The sequence below is a fragment of the Lithobates pipiens genome, unplaced genomic scaffold (assembly GCF_037356315.1).
Source record: "Lithobates pipiens isolate NorthernLeopardFrog02 unplaced genomic scaffold, aLitPip1_a1.2 Scaffold_28, whole genome shotgun sequence".
Lineage (NCBI taxonomy): Eukaryota > Metazoa > Chordata > Amphibia > Anura > Ranidae > Lithobates > Lithobates pipiens.
In genome coordinates, this window is record NW_027507789.1 from 170,269,757 (window position 1) to 170,286,750 (window position 16,994).

General features: G+C 41.2%; 1 protein-coding gene across 1 annotated transcript; it reads right to left on the bottom strand.

The window, feature by feature from the left end:
• Positions 1-307: 307 nt before the first annotated feature.
• Positions 308-5,411, bottom strand: LOC143935782 (keratin, type I cytoskeletal 19-like). Its single transcript, XM_077459892.1, has 7 exons — positions 4,829-5,411; positions 4,626-4,708; positions 3,539-3,695; positions 2,978-3,139; positions 2,775-2,900; positions 2,329-2,549; positions 308-1,430 (listed from the first exon to the last, which is right to left on the bottom strand). The coding sequence occupies exons 1-7, from the start codon at positions 5,348-5,350 to the stop codon at positions 1,295-1,297; spliced, it is 1,407 nt and encodes a 468-aa protein (XP_077316018.1). The 5' UTR covers positions 5,351-5,411; the 3' UTR covers positions 308-1,294.
• Between the last annotated feature and the right edge of the window lie 11,583 nt (positions 5,412-16,994).

The window sequence follows — 16,994 nt, forward strand, 5'->3', positions numbered from 1 at the left end:
TCAAATACTTTTTATGGCAATAACTTGCATATAAGCCTTTAAAATGAGCACTTTTGATTTTTCATGTTCGTGTCCCATAGACTTTAATGATGTTCATCTGAATTTTTTGCCTGTTCGGATGTTCTGGTGCGAACCGAACCGGGGGGGTGTTTGGCTCATCCTTAATCAGGATGCCAGGGCAAGAGGAGACATTAACATCGTAGTATGAAGCTAGCTCTGTTACTGAGTATTTTACAAAAAACGAAAACAATAAACTGCATAAGATAGCACTTTTATTAAAAGATTCAGAAAGTAACATTCTTAACAGTGACTACCAACCCAGGCCTTAAAACAACACCTAAAAGCAAGAATATGTATTTATGGTAAACTCAAATGCAGTGAGGATAGCTTGACAGCTGTTCAGTTTACAAAAAAAAGACACGCTGAGCCAGCCTTATAATAAATTATAGAATAAACTATAGAATAGACCAAGTCTGGACATTAGATAAAAAGGTGCTGGAATGTAAAATTGTTGTCCAGTTAATCAGATGGAATAAATATCTTTATAAAATTGATAGTAGTTTAGTTGTTATTGATAACACCAAAAAGCACCACCATTAGCCAGTGATATCTCAGATAGCAAGCAATTGAGTTGCAGGTTTGAAAATGACTTGCTAAGCTATTGCTAGACTTGCCAGGCTTCACAAGTTTGTTGCAAAATTGCAGCAAGTCCACATTGCATGACTCCAGATCAACTTTCTTTGCAAACATTCTGCAAGTCTGCTGCAAGTTCTGGTTTAGTTATGTTGTACAATAGTCATCCCACCACAGGGGTCACTGTGGCTGAATTTGGAAAAATGTCAACTAGAACTTGTGCCTCAAGTGCTCTGCAAGGTTACAACTTGCCAGTGAAAATGTGCAGCAAAGTTAACAAGACTTACAATTCAACACTGCCTCAAATGTGTGGCAAGTTATCCTTGCTATCTGGGATATAATAAGCATAAGGGTGCTTTTTCCATAAAAAAGGAGCTTCATGTATAAAAACTGGATGTATGGAAAGGGGAGGCATTGTCTTCATTAACCAAACAGATTTCAGCTTTTATATGCTCACTTGAACTAGAAGAATGGCAGGTGAAATATGATTGGTTTCTGAAGGTAAGCCCTCCACTTTATTACAATTGATATACATGACAGTATTATATTCTATTGTTTCATCTAAAGTCTATTCTTTTCAATATGCAGCATCCATTGCAGAGAAAGGGGATGAAAATATGAAAGCCTTCAAATGTATATGGCCAGGATTCAATAACAGGTTTTATTCTCTTTTAGCTTGAGAGTATCCATCTCTGACATCTTCCACCATGATTCTTGGTTTTCCAGTGCTGGAATGGCTCATGCCACTGGAACCTCCAGAGCTGCTCATGCCCCTTGAGCTCCATCCAACTCCTCGTCTGTAACAAAGCCACATAATCATGATTAGACACTGTCTAACACAAGTTATTAGGATATATATTTACCAAAGCTTTTGCATGAAAGCTTAACTTAACATTATTTTTGTTCCCAACGAGCTTTCAAGAAATAAGTAGCAACCGTCCTGGTGTGCCATTATGTCAGACAGTTGCAATGAGGAGTGCTTTGACTATAGTATAGATATACCATGGGTTTTAGATTAGGCATTCGTGGTGTGGTATACCGAAGTGAATATTTTGTTGGTTGTTTTCAGAATGGAATTAGACCTAAAATGTTTCCTGAGGAAATATTTTTGAGCTTTGTGTTTTAAAGTGATGATAGGAGTTGTGATATTTTCTCCAGGAAGTTAAGGCCCTTGGTGTTAAGTGAAACACATTTCAAAGAAAAAAGGATAGATAGACTTTGTGTTTGGTGGCATGGTGTGCCCTTGGAAGAATGAAGGAAATATTGTTAGAAGGTGGTGATAAAACCCTCCACTTAGGGAGGAAGGGCCAGGTGGAGAGGTAGGCAGGTAGAGGAAACACAGAGAAGAAGAAAAAAATGGTGTGTGGGGGGAGGGGTAGAGCTAGAGGAGAGAGAAAAGAGGAGGAAAGATGGGGGAGGGACATCTTATCCTACCCCAGCTTCCAAAACAGTAATTCTAACCACCAGTCCACCCCCACATATCCAACTAAAGTGCTCCAATAGCCAACAACAGAATATAGCCTGGGCTTTACTGGGCTGAGAGGGTGACTGGAGATTCTCTTGTCAGTATGGGACAGGGAAATGTCTGTTTTTTGGGGTGACAACAGGCCAATACAGGACGGCTTTCCTTCCTGTACACATACATACCGTACGTGCCTTTTGTACTACAAAATTGTATTGGTTGGTAATACTTACTGAGAGTCCTCTCCATCCATCAGTTGCCTATATGTGGCTATCTCCCGTTCTAGATGGGTCTTCACATCCAGGAGAGTATTGTACTCGAAGTTCTGCCTCTCTAAATCACACCTGAGCTCTGCTAATTTCACCTCTACCTCATTGATCATTTCCTGCAGTTGAGCGAGCTGGGCACCGTAACGACTTTCTGTCTCATGCAAACTGTTCTCCAATGCAGCTTTCTGTTGACAGGAAATTTTTGAGGAAACACGATAAGCACCAAAAGTATATTTTTGTTCAACACTTTTTGTGTTGTTATATTACAGTCAGAATTATTATAGAATAGATGTTAATGAAGATCGCTACATACATACATACCTAGTAAAATGTATTTGAAATAATATTGCCCAGGCATAAAAAAGCAAGTCAAATAATGAAAAAGGATAACATTAAAAAAAAGGTATTACCATACTGTTTTGGGTCTGAAGATCTATCTCTAGATTTTGGAATGTATGCTTGAGTTGAAGGATTTCTGTACTGTGGGTCTGTAGCTGTTGGGCACTGCTTGTCATCTGCTGGCTAAGTTCTCCACTCTAAAGAGAACACACAATATTGTCACAATCATACTTCAATATCTACCATCAGTGTCATAAGTGTTATTTCTTCTAACCTTGTCAGCAAACCACTTCTCTGCTTCCTTTGCATTTTGTTCCATTATATGTTCATACTGAGCTCTCAGTTCAGTTAACACTTTGTTTAGGTCCACAGATGGTGCAGCATCCACTTCAACGTTGACCTTCTGACCCAACTGAGAACGCAAGCTGTTCACCTCCTGAAAAGGCAGAAATGTAAATTCATATTTTTAGGCTCATGTGCTAACTGCTCCAGCTGATTAATTGACACAAGTCTTCCTTACATTAAAAAAAAAATCAATCAGCTACTTTTTTTTTTTTTTTAAGGAGCTGATACCAGATTGAAATCAAGCATTTATACTAGTTAAATAAAACAATATATTCTATGATTATTTTAATGATTACATAACTGCATTTCCTAGTGTTTTTTATTATTATATGCTGTGAAGTAAAATTTAACTCTATGGAGAGGGGATTACTGGGCTTTACTAGAGGTAAAGAGAAGTCTTTAGAAACTGTTAAAACTGTTCTCTTCACAATAGTATTTTGTATCTGTAGTCTACTGATACCTTAAAAGACCTTATGAAAAAGACAATTACCTCTTGGTGGTTTTTCTTTAGGAAAGTCAACTCTTCATTTAGGTTCTGGTATTGCATTTCCAGGTCTTTCTTGTTCAGTGCAAGTTCGTCCTGCACACGGCGGAGGCCATTGATGTCAGCTTCTACCCCCATGCGGAGAGCAGCCTCATTTTCATACCTGAAAAAAGGTTGTATAATCTTGTTAAAGTAAACGAAATACTAGCAGTAGGATACTCAATGGTGCCTAGCTACACCCAGGCCCTGCTTGTAGGGAGGAGTCCTAGGAAAGGAATTTGCTGTTTGAAAAAATAAAAAATAGCGGTACTGTCTTGAACTAAAAACCTGATGAGTAATGTAAGCTACTTTAGTAAATTACCTACTATGCTATTTATTTGGTATGCAGTTACTTATTTTCAAATATTCTGAATTTTGCTTCATCGCAAAAGTATCGTAAAATACCTGTACTTTTCATATAGAATCTACAAATAAAACATGCATAGGGTGTGTAAATAGATTGACAATAGTCAGAAAGATTATATCACCTGACCCAATTGATGGTGCTTTTAAAACATATGGCTATACATTAATAATATGATACCTTGGATTGTTCAGGCTATAAAAAATAGGTACTTCATGGTGGTATATGAAGTGAGATATGGTTATATTAGGAACAGGTTTTCAATTTTTATTATTACAGTATTTACCTGAATCTCATTTTGTGTCATTTATATCACTGAGATATGTCTTTCTTTGCATGCTTGTTTGGTCATTTTATTATATTAATATGTTTTCTAGATTATATTGTATTATATTAGAGTAGATTATAGAATTATTTATTACATAGATGTATTATGGCTGTTTTAATAAGAAACCAAACACATACAAAACACGTTATTTTTAGTAGGTCAGCTGACTGATAGACTTCCATTTTCGTGAGAAGCCATAAAGTACAACTGTGTAGCACTGAAAATCAGAAAGCAGAGCCAGTGTATGGAATGAACAAAAATGGCTGCATCTATGCACATTTATATTTACAAACTATACATACAAGCAAGGTTTTAGAACATAACAGCATTTATAAGAAACTAAAGGTATTGATAAAACATACTTGGTCCTGAAGTCATCAGCTGCCAGACGAGCATTATCAATCTGGAGTAAGATGGAGGCATTTGTAGCATTTCCTTGCATGATCTGAAAGATGATAGAGAAATTGAGGATATGGGCAGATATTCAAGAAAGTCGTACAAGGTATATGGCATTGGCATGTGTATAATTTAAAAAATGTTATTCAGAATGTTTCTATAAACATACCTTGTTTTGGATATCCTCACTGGTCTTGAAATAGGGATTGAAATCAGGAGATGTGTATGGAGCTTGCTTGTCATACCACTCTCGGATTTTCCTTTCCAACTGGGCATTTTCTTCCTCTAGGGAGCGAACTTTGTCCAGGTAGCTAGCTAGTCTGTCATTCAGAATTTGCATGGTTCCCTTCTCATCCCTGTTAAGAATGTTATCAGCACCAGAAGCAAAGGACCCTCCACCAAAGCCAAATCCAGATCCATAGCCTCGAGCACCCCCACTTCCAAATCCAAAGCCAGAGCCATAGCCTCCAGCTCCCCCTAGACCTAAGCTAATGCTTCCAGCAGATGTACATCCAGCACCACCAGCTCCATAAACGGAGCCCATGACTCTGCTACCAAAGCCACCGTGAACACTGGGAGCCTGGAAAGATCCACTTGAGCGTACTGAGGACATGCGATTGACATTACAGCTTCCACTTCCTAGTCCTCTAAGGGATCCAGATGAAGATCTGTGACTTTGCTTGATGCTCATGATGACTTTAGTCAACTAGTGAAGTGGAGGAACAAATTCTTCTGGCAACACACTGGCCAAAATTAGCTTTATTATATATCACTCAGTAGGGTGTTTCCCCACTAAGGGTCTAGTTTCCCATGAGAAAGCGTCCTATCAAGTGTGTGCAATAACTACAAAATATACGTGCCCATAAAAATTTAGCATTTTGGGTTCCTGATTCAATTTCTGAATATACAATTTTATTTCTCCTATAAAACAGCTGCATGCCACACCTAACCAAGAAGTAACATTTTATAATAAATTATAGCTGTAGAAACTGCACACAAGCTACATTTCAACCAGATACTCAAGGTGTAATAAAATTACATTGCAAAGGTACAGTACCCTTTCATTATTTGTTTGCTGAGTCTAACATATGGTGTGTCTCTTTACTTCTTGTTAAACATACATAGAAATTTGACTCTAGTGAACAACAGATACGCTTAAATGTTGAAATAACTAACAAACTAACAAGTATTAGTAAGTTGTTAATACTTAGTTTAGCTATTTGGCTATTTAATGCAGTATTTTTTATATATATATTTCTAACCAAGACTCTGAATTCACAAGATATTTACAAAATAAGCAATAGAAACATACGATTTGATCTTCCGCTATCCATAGGAACATCCCTATTCAGAACATAATTTATACAAAGGACAAATTAATTTGTACCAGCATTGTCCTCCAAAGTGCCCCTTACCCCTCACAATGTATTCTATATACCAGGTATATGCAATTAGCGGACCTCCAGCTGTTGCAGAACTACAATTCCCATGAGGCATAGCAAGACTCTTAGAGCCACAAGCATGACACCCAGTGGCAGAGGCATGATGGGACTTGTAGTTTAGCAACAGCTGGAGGTCCGCTAATTGCATATCCCTGCTATATACAGTATATAGGTTGATTAGTCCTGCTCTGGAGGTCCTAAATGTGTGGCCCTGCTTGGCGATGCACAGGCTTGAAAAATGTCTCATATGGGGTGTGTGCTATTGCACAAAATACTGCTTGCCCCAGTCACATTTATAGTATACAGTTACTGTCGTCAGGTTGAAAAAGACACAAAGACAAAGTCCATCTAGTCCAATCAATTAAAAAAAAAAAAAAAAAACCTCCATATACACAATCTCATATCCGTAGTTATTGCAGAGAAAGGTGGAAAAAAAAACAAGCATGATCAAAGCATGATCCAATTTTTTCCAGCAGGGGGAAATATACATTTCTTCATGGTCTACAGAAAGCAATTGGTTATTTTTTGGATCATTGATCCCTGGTGTTATCACCTATAAATGTTAATATCCAGTTATAATTTGTTAATTTAGGAATGTACTAGATCTTTTTTAACCACTTCCATACCAGACACTTTCCCCCTTCCTGCCCAGGACAATTTTTAGCTTGCAGCGATGTCGCAATTTAAATGACAATTGCTCAGTCATGCAACACTGTACCCAAACTAAATTTTTTTTTTTTTTTTTTTTTTTAAATTGTATTTTTATTGAAAATAGAAAGATAACAAGAATACAGTATCTTACACTTGTACAAGTGTTCATAGAAACAGTAAGTTTGACATATGAGACAAATCAAAAACAAGAAGGAAAAGGAGGGGGGGGGGGGAGAAGGAGGGTGGGGCATAATAGTTCAGCATATTTATTATGTCTTCAAAAGATTATCAGTTATTTGCAGTACAGATCCGTAAATGCCACTTTCAAATAACCAAGTCTCAGTGAGCCGGGGGCGTGGGAATGCCTTCCTTTCAGAATTATATGACATGGTTTGGTCGATTAATTTGAGCATTTAAACTCATCATAAGAGGGCGTGGAGTAGTAATCTGAATTACGCAGCAGTATTCAGTTTGGAGCGGTTCCACAGATCCCAAATCTTGGAGAACTGGGGCATAGTATCGTGGACTATGGCTGTAAGCTTTTCCATACGGCTGATATGTTCTAAGTTCTGCAAAACCTGGGTGAGATCGGGCGGAATATGAGATAACCACCGAGTAGGGATGGCTCTTTTAGCCGCTAGTAAAATGAAGGTGGCGAGCTTCTGAGCATGTTTAGAAAGTCCAGGAATCGGTAACCCTAATAGGAAGTACAGAGGATCTAGTGGGAGGGAAATCTCAAACAAGTCTTGGATGAAAGACTGTATTGTCAGCCAGAATGGGCTAATCAGTGGGCATTCCCAAAAAATATGAAAATGAGAACCTGTATCTCCTCGGCATCTCCAACAGACCGCAGGGGCCGTGGGGTCATATTTATGTAGAATTTCAGGCGTTCTATACCAGAAAAGCAATATCTTATAAGCTGTTTCCTTCTGTTCTACACAACGCGATGTCTGAGAGACAGCTGCCCATATTCTCTGCCACTGTGGGAGCAATATGGGATGTTTTAGCATTTGCGACCACTTCCGCATATAAGAATGGGAAGATTCTGTAATGGGTACCGATTCCTGGAGTATTCGATATATGTCAGAGATTAAATGGGCCTGGTATGGGCCTTGTGCGCATAAGAGTTCAAATGGGGTTGGCTTGTCGAGACTTAGGGTGGGGGATTTAGAAGCGAAATAATGTCTGATCTGGAGATAGGAGTGGAAAAGTTGTTTGGGAATCTGGTGCTGTTTCTGCAATTCCGCGAACGATAGAAGTTTCCTGGTGAGAGGATGTACTATGTTGCGGAGCTGAAAAATACCAGCTTGGGACCAAGGAATCATCCTATCATAAGCCAGGCTGTCCGGGATATCTGGGTTAAACAAAATGTTTATCAAAGGAGGGCATTGGGAGGCTAGAGAGAACAACTTTAAGCATTTCCTCCAGACATCCAGGGAGAATAACATCGGGGCTAGACAGATGCTGCGAAGTGGGCCCATGGAGGTTCCAAACTAAATTTTTATTATTTTCTTCTTACAAATAGAGCTTTCTTTTGGTGGTATTTGATCACCTCTGCGGTCTTTAATTTTTTGCCCTATAAACTAAAAAAGGCCAACAATTTAAGAAAATAAAAACTGATGGGCACTGATAGGCGGCACTGATGGCACTGATAGGTGTCACTGATGGGCACTGATGGACACAGATAGGTGGCACTGGATAGGCAGCACTGATGAGAAGCTACTGACAGGTATTACTGAGTGGCACTGATTGGAACTTCAATGGGGCTCTAACAGGCATTACTGATGGGGCACTTATTGGCACTTTTTTTGGCACCGATTGGCACTGTTGTGGGCATTGATTGGCACTGTTATGGGCAATGACAGGCATTTATTATGGGTACAGGCTGGCAGGTGTTGGGTACTGATTGGCAGCTGATGGGCACCCTTTGATGGGGGCTGTGCTGATAATCAATGTGCTGATTATTAGCACAGACCCCTCCTCTGGCAGGGAGAGCTGCCAATTGGCTCTCCCTGTCAGCGTGAACCGAGGAAAGCCATTTACAGTTCACGCAATGTTTAGCTGTGATTGGTCAAAGCTGATCACGTGGTAAGAAGCCTCTGTCAGAGGCTTCATACCACGATCATACTTGCGGTGTGTCAGACTGACCCACAGCACCTCCGATCGCTGCACTAAGCGCTGCTCGCTGGCACGCGCTGGCTGTGTTATCCTGGGCACGTCATATGACGTCCGGTCGGGATATCACAACCACTTTTGCCGCCATCATTCTGCTATATGGCGGGCGGCAAGTGGTTAAAACAATCTACTGAGCTTGCCAGAACCAGTTTTGAGGGAGACTATTCCTCATTTTAACAGCTCTTACCTATCATTCTTGTGAACGATCCAAACAGCTTTTGAGCTGTGGTAAAGAGGGTTTGTGTTCTTGACATACAGTATCTCACAAAAATGAGTACACCCCTCACATTTTTGTAAATATTTTATTGTATCTTTTCATGTGACAACACTGAAGAAATTACACTTTTCTACAATGTAAAGTAGTGAGTGTACAGCTTGTATAACAGTGTAAATTTGTTGTCACCTCAAAATAACTCAATACACAGCCATTAATGTCTAAACCGCTGACAACAAAAGTGAGTACACTCCTAAGTGAAAATGTCCAAATTGGGCCCAAAATGTCAATATTTTGTGTGGCCACCATTATTTTCTAGCACTGCCTTAAACTCTTATGCCGCGTACACACAGAAAAATCTCTGATGGTTTTCCCGACGGAATTCGGCTTAAGCTGTCTTGCCTACACACGGTCACACCAAATTCCAATCGTTTATAACGCAGTGACGTACAACACGTATGACGGAACTAGAAAAAGGAAGTCCAATAGCCAGTAGCCAATAGCTTCTATCTCATAGTTCAATCTGAGCATGCGTGATTTTTGGCGTGTCGGAATTGCATACACATTTCCAATAAAAAGTTTTTCCATCGGGAAAATTGAGAACATGCTATAAATTTTTGGCTGGTGCAAATTCGGACAGCTAAATTCCGGTGGAGCATACACACGGTCGCATTTTCCGATGAAAAGCTCTCATCTGTCTTTTTTTGGCAGAAATTCCAATTGTGTGTACGCGCAATTAGGCATGGAGTTCACCAGAGCTTCACAGGTTGCCACTGGAGTCCTCTTCCACTCCTCCATGATGACATCACGGAGCTGGTGGATATTACAGACTAAGGATGAACATCCCCCGGTTCGGTTCGCACCAGAACCTGTGAACAGACCTAAACTTCGTGTGAACTTTAGAACCCTATTAAAGTCTATGGGACTTGAACGTTAAAAATCTAAAGTGCTCATTTTAAAAAAAAAGTGTTTGGGGATCTGGGTCCTGCCCCAGGGGACATGGATCAATGCAAAAAAAGTTTTAAAAAACTGACGTTTTTTCGGGAGCAGTGATTTTAATAATGCTTAAAGTGAAACAATAAAAGTGTAATATTCCTTTAAATTTCGTACCTGGGAGGTGTGTATAGTATGCCTGTAAAGGGGCGCATGTTTCCCATGCTTAGAGCTGTCCGTGCACAAAGTGTCATTTCTGCAGGAAAAAAGTAATTTAAAATCACTCACGGCTATAATGAATTGTCGGCTCCCCGTAATACCGAGAACAGTCACTGAAAGTCATTGATAAAAATTTTTAAAAAAGCGTGGGTTTCCCCCAAATTCAATTACCAGGCCCTTCAGGTCTGGTATGGATTTTAAGGGGAACTCCACGCTAAATTAAAAAAAAAATTGAGTGGAGTTCCCCCCAAAAATCCATACCAGACCCTTTATCCGAGCACGCAACCTGGCAGGCCGCAGGAAAAGAGGGGAGGACGAGAGAGCGCCCCCCCCTCCTGAACTGTACCAGGTCACATGCCCTCAACATTGGGAGAATGCTTTGGGGGTCTATGACCCCTCAAAGCACCATGTCCCCATGTTGATGAGGACAAGGGCCTCATCCCCACAACCTTGGCTAGTGGTTGTGGGGATCTACGGACGGGGGGCTTATCAGAATCTGGAAGCCCCCTTTCACAAGGGGACCCCCAGATCCCGCCCCCCTGTTTGAAATGGTAAGGGGGTACCTTACCATTTCACAAGGAAAGTGTAAAAGAATGTTAAAAAAGACACACACACCGTTGAAAAAGTCCTTTATTAAAAATAAAAAAAATAAAAAAAGATTCCAGCGGTGGTAATCCATTCTTGCTATCCAGCGACGGATGATCATCTCTCCAGGGTCTGGTGATGGCTGATCTGATCCAGCGACAGGTGATCTCTAGCGCAGCGAATCCATCCATCCTCTGTCTCCACCGGAGGAGACACTGCGCGGATCCCGGCAGCCTGACATTTCTTATATGAGGAGGGCGGGGCCACCCGTCACCCGAGCCTGCCCCCCTCTGACTCAAGTGGGGAAGCCTGGCTTCCCCAATGACGTGTGGGTGACCCCGCCCCCCTCTGATGTAACGCAGGTTTCCTGTATATTACAGATTTATTGTTGCAGTCATACTGTATCTGGACCCATTTGTGCCAGAATACCACATCCTTGGCCCTTCATGCATCTGAGCCTAGATGCAGTAACTTTAATGGATTTTGGCAATCATTTTTGAGTGCACTTTTGTGTTTATTGAACAATTCTTTATACTAACCACTTGAGATTCACGCTATAGCCGAATGACGGCTACAGCACGGACCTGCATTGCTGGGACAACGCCTATGCGCCCCCTGAAGGGCGCACATGGCACACTCTGTTATCTCATAGACTTGCTGGATCACAGATCGGAGTATCTGATCCTTACCATGTGATCAGCTGTCAGCCAATGACAGCTGATCATGTGATGTCAACACAGCCGGGAATCGGCTATTTTTTCTGCTGTCAGCGCGAGGAGAAAAAAAAAGGTGATCACTGGCGGCAGTGAGAGGGACATCAGTCCCAATCACTGCGAGCTGCTTCCAGCTCCTCAGTGCCCACCTGTGCCCCCTACAAGTGCCACCTAGCAGTAGGCAACAGCGCCCCCTACCAGTGCCCACCAGCGCCACCCATCAGTGCCCACAGTGCCATCTGTCAGTGCCCACAGTGCCACCTGTCAGTGCCCACAATCAGTGCCTCAAGAACAATGCTGCCCGTCAGTGCCACCTATCAGTGCCCATCAGTGTCACCTGTCAGTGCCCATCAGTGCCACCCATCAGTGCCCATCAGTTCCACCTATCAATGCCACCTATCAGTGCCCATCAGTACCATCTATCAGTGGTATCTATCAGTGCCTATCAGTGCCACCCATCTGTGCCACCCATCCGTGCCACCCATCAGGGCCCATCAGTGCCATCTTATCAGTGGCCATCAGTGCTGCCTTAACTGTGCCCATCAGTACCGACTTATCTGTCCCCCTCAGTGTCACCTTATCTGTGCCTTTCAGTGCCGCCTTAACTGTGTCTATTAGTGCCCATCAGTGCAGCTTATCAGTGCCCACCAGTGAAGCCTATCAGTGCCCACCAGTGCCGCCTCATCAGCGCATATCAATGAAGCAGAAAAATTACCTGTTTGCAACATTTTAAAACTATTAAACATGATTTTTTTTATAAAAAACCCAACTGTGATTAAATACCACCAAAAGAAAGCTCTATTTGTGGGAAGAAAATGATAAAAATTTAATTTGGGTACAGTGTTGTATGACCGCGCAATTGTCATTCAAAGTGTGTCAGCACTGAAAGCTGAAAATTGGTCTGGGCAGGTGGGTGGTTTAAGTGCCCAGTAAGCAACTGGCTAATCATCTCTAAAAACCCTAGTAGACTATAGCACAATTTGGTGTATTCTCCCTTTGGTAAGCCCATCCAAATAGAATAGTTGATTTGAATGACTGCATAATTCAATGGGGCCTTGCAGCAACCTTAACAAGCACAAGTGTTTGGATGAAAATTACCTTTCTGAAAAAATAAAAAGCAAAGAGAAAAAAAAGAGGCATTTGGAGATTGCCTCCTCAATGCATGACTGCAGCTGCATAGCTACACTCTGAAAGACAGAGTAAGAGCAAATGTTAACCTAGCGTATTAACTTTCCTTTACTCCTCTACCTCTTCATTTGGCCATTCCAGATATGGAGGGGCATGTAATTCACATTCATTCCTCCCACTGGCAGCTTTGGTGATTTTTAAATAGCTGCTCAGGCACCAATGCCTGACAAGCCCTCAGTCCTCTTTAACCTCTAATTAAAGAGGGATTCCACCTACAAAAAAAATATTAAAAGCCAGCAGCTATAAATACTACAGCTGCTGACTTTTAATAAATGGACACTCACCTGTCCCGGGGGCCAATGATGCTGGCAGCCGAGGCCGATCGATCGCTCGGCTCTCGGCTGCTGCCGCCACCATTCTAGGTGAGGGAATCAGGAAGTGAAGCGAATCGGGTTCACTTCCCGGTTCCCTACTGCGCATGGAATTCTCTGCGCTGTCTCTGAGACCTGTGTGTGTCCCAGCAGACAGCGCGGCAGGACAGGAAATGACATAGACTCCCACGGGAGTCTATGCCCGGAAGTGGGTGTAAATACCTGTCTTTGACAGGTATCTCCACCCCCCTGAAAGGTGCCAATTGTGACACCGGAGGGGGGGAGGGTTCCGATCAGCGGAAGTTCCACTTTAGGGTGAAACCCCGCTTTAAGATTGACTTGTAACCTACATGAGCATCTTCTCCTTATTTCTGGTGAAATGGTAAAAAGAACAGTGGGGAAACAAAGAAACAATAAGTACCGTATTTATCGGTGTATAATACGCACTTTTCCCCCCTTAAAATCAGGGGAAAATCGCTGGTGCGTGTTATACGCTGATACTCTGTGATTTCCGCACAATTTTTTGGCCGAAAGCCGCCGAGAAGGTCCGAGAGCGGCCGAAAGCCGCCAAGAACTTCTGGGCGCCGCCGAGATACACAGGACATCTCGGTGGCGCCATTTTAAAAAAAATAAGCGGACATCACTAAGGCTACGGACAAGCTGCATGACAAGGCTGCAATGAGGACAGGCTGCAATGACAAGGCTGCAATCAGGACAGGCTGCATGGACACTGATAAGTGTGCATTGATGGGCATTTAAATGTAAGTTTTTTTTTCCTTAAATTTCCCTCCTAAAAGTTTTTTCCACAAAATTCCCTCCTAAACTTGGGGTGCGTGTTATACGCCGGTGCGTGTTATACGCCGATTAATACGGTATAAACTGCTGCCTGGGCATATGGAATATAATTTGGATTATGTACATTGTATTGATGCAGACATCTTTAATGGCATGATGAACTAATGGGTTTAAATGTTCTCCAACCCATACCACCCCTACCTCTATGATGAAGCCCTAGGATGGGCAAAACATGTTAAAGGGACGTAGTTTAAGAGCGGGGACTGTGTCAACAGCCAGCTATGAAAAACTTACCAGTGGGACCTCTGTGGAGTGTGGCCTCGTTCCTTGATTTTGCTGCCTTGGCTGGCTTTAAAGTGAGGGAAGAGTGGATGGAAGGTGCGTAATCAACAGCTTGCATCAAAATCATACAGTTTATTCATGTATAGTGGAATACATACATAAAAATATATATACTACGTAACGTAAAAGATAGGTTACAAAATATACACTTAAAAGGTTAAAAGTAGGACATGCCCATACAAGGGCAAGTACTTAAAATGAGGCCGACGCATTTCGAGGATAACCTGTTCATCAGAGCCTTAGGAACAGGAACAGAGTCTGTGTAAACCGGTAGACCAACATAAAACAACATGGAAAGCAGTGGCTAGTTGGGAGATATATCATGTGATGAGTAGTTAGTTCTCCTTAGCTCTATACTAGTCCACATTGCAGTGCTCTATAAAGGTAGAACGAGAAATATTTCTCTTTTAGTGTGAGTCTGTCAGATGTACCTGTCTCCAAAGCTGTGTAAAAGAACTGCATTCGTCATTGGAATCTGGAGTGCCGTGGTTTCTGTGGGGGTGGGTAGTAAACGTTATCTCCCACCAGAGTCCTGTCATATATAGTTACATAGTTACATAGTTAGTCAGGTTGAAAAAAGACACAAGTCCATCCAGTTCAACCTTAAAAACAAATAAATAAAATAAAAAATAATCGTACAATCCAGATACCCAATTTTATGCCCACAATTGATCCAGAGGAAGGCGAAAAAAAAACCCAGCAGAGCATGCTCCAATTTACTACAGCAGGGGAAAAAAATTCCTTCCTGATCCCCCAATAGGCGATCGGATTTTCCCTGGATCAACTTTACCTATGTTAGTACCTAGTTATATTATGTACCATCAGGAAAGTATCCAAGCCTTTCTTAAAGCAATCTACTGAACTGGCCAGAACCACCTCTGGTGGGAGTCTATTCCACATTTTCACTGCTCTAACTGTGAAGAAACCTTTCCGTACTTGAAGCTGAAATCTCTTTTCCTCTAGACGTAAAGAGTGCCCCCGTGTCCTCTGGGTTGACCGTACAGAGAACAACTCAACACCAAGTTCACTATATGGACCCCTAATATATTTGAACATGTTAATCATATCCCCCCTTAATCTCCTCTTCTCAAGAGTGAATAAATTTAGTTCCTCTAATCTCTCCTCATAGCTGAGTTCCTCCATGCCTCTTATCAGTTTGGTTGCCCTTCTCTGCACTTTCTCCAGTTCCCCGATATCCTTTTTGAGAACTGGTGCCCAAAACTGAACGGCATATGATATCTAAGAGGGTTTATGGCTGTCTCCATCCATATGAAAATAAACTGTTTGATTTTAATGCAAGCAGTTGATCACGCGCCTTCCATCCACTCTTCCCACACAGTCTTCTTCAGACCACCCCTGGTCAGTCTAGGCAACGGGACACATACGATCATTTTCTCCAGTTCTATTGTTTTAAATAGCACTACCACTTCATATTAACAATGCCTTCACCAGCGCAGGAGTAATTCTTTTTTCTGTCCTGGCTTTGCCTTTGAACATCCCCTCACCTATTGTCCTGGTGTAAACTTATAAACTGTACACGCAAATAAACTGTGGTGCAAATAAAAAAAGTATCACGGACAGTACTCAATTTTCTCTATAAACTGTAAAAATTTAAATTTTGCATTACTATTATTATTCTATTTCAGGGTCAATGGATACAGAGGCAAATAGAGAGTGTGAACCTACCTAGCAGGGGCACAGATAGCAAAAAAAAAAAAAAAACAACAACAAAGATTATAATTTTTCCCTCCTTAAAAGTAAAAGACAAATTTCCTGGACATCCACTTTAAAGCTGAACTCCCGGGTGATCAAATACCGTATAAATACAGTACATTTGTCATGTGTACTCGCCCTCAATCTTTATGTACTTTGTGTATTTGTATCAGATCTGTACAGTAATCCAGTGTGAAACTTTTCTTATGTACAGAAGCTTCCTGTAATAAAGACCACTCATTGCCGCTCTCCCTCCTTATGCAGGGTGACTGGTCTTGTCTCCACCCCCCTCCTGTAGTTTTCTACAGGCAGCCTGTAGTGGATGGAGCTGCTAGGTTGTGAGAATAGTGAGAATATTATTGCTACAAGGTAATATCTGAGTTTGCAAAGGCATTTGGTGCACACAAAGTGGATTTATATTCATTGTGAATATTGAGGTATTTATTTAGGTTTTTGTGCCCGGAGTTTGGCTTTAATCATCTGCAGCAATTAAGTGGTTAAGGAGACAAACCTATACATTTACAAGCAATCACTTTTATAAGGAAAAGCTGATTTTTTTTTTTTTTTTTATGAAAATGACATGCTTGGTAAATGATAATATTTTTATTAGCTTTCACATGTGTTTCTGCTGGCTCTGTTGATTTTATAAGCTTCCTTTTAAAATTAGGCAGCCTCTTGCTTTAGGTGGAGTAACCAACAGAGAGACAGAAGCCAATTAGCGTGACCCACAATAGCTAGATCTATGCTTTATGACCAATGTACCTCCTTGAGCTTTGAATAGTTTCTTTTTTTTTTTTCTATTAAACAATCATTTATTTGTAACCTGTTATTGAAGGTAAGGCTGTTTGAGCAACAATTCTTTAAAATTCAATTAAGTTGATACGTCATTGTTCTAAATGTAATTTAATTTCTCAGTGTTTAAGTCAACCTGATTTTTGACTCTGAGATCTGAGCTCTGGTAGAGTTTTTTACATCTGACAAGGTAAGGTTGGCTTTATAGGTTTTCATTTAGCATTAGGGTAAACGTAAGGGTTAGGGTTAAAGTTAAAGACAG

What these genes read in the sequence shown, in the direction of transcription:
- LOC143935782 (XM_077459892.1), bottom strand. Translation starts at nt 5,350, where the DNA reads ATGAGCATCAAGCAAAGTCACAGATCTTCATCTGGATCCCTTAGAGGA. An exon ending in GTGAGGATATCCAAAACAAG is followed by an intron (nt 4,709 to 4,828) that starts GTATGTTTATAG and finishes ATCATCTTTCAG; the next exon opens with ATCATGCAAGGAAATGCTAC. An exon ending in ATGGATGGAGAGGACTCTCA is followed by an intron (nt 1,431 to 2,328) that starts GTAAGTATTACC and finishes GCTTTGTTACAG; the next exon opens with ACGAGGAGTTGGATGGAGCT.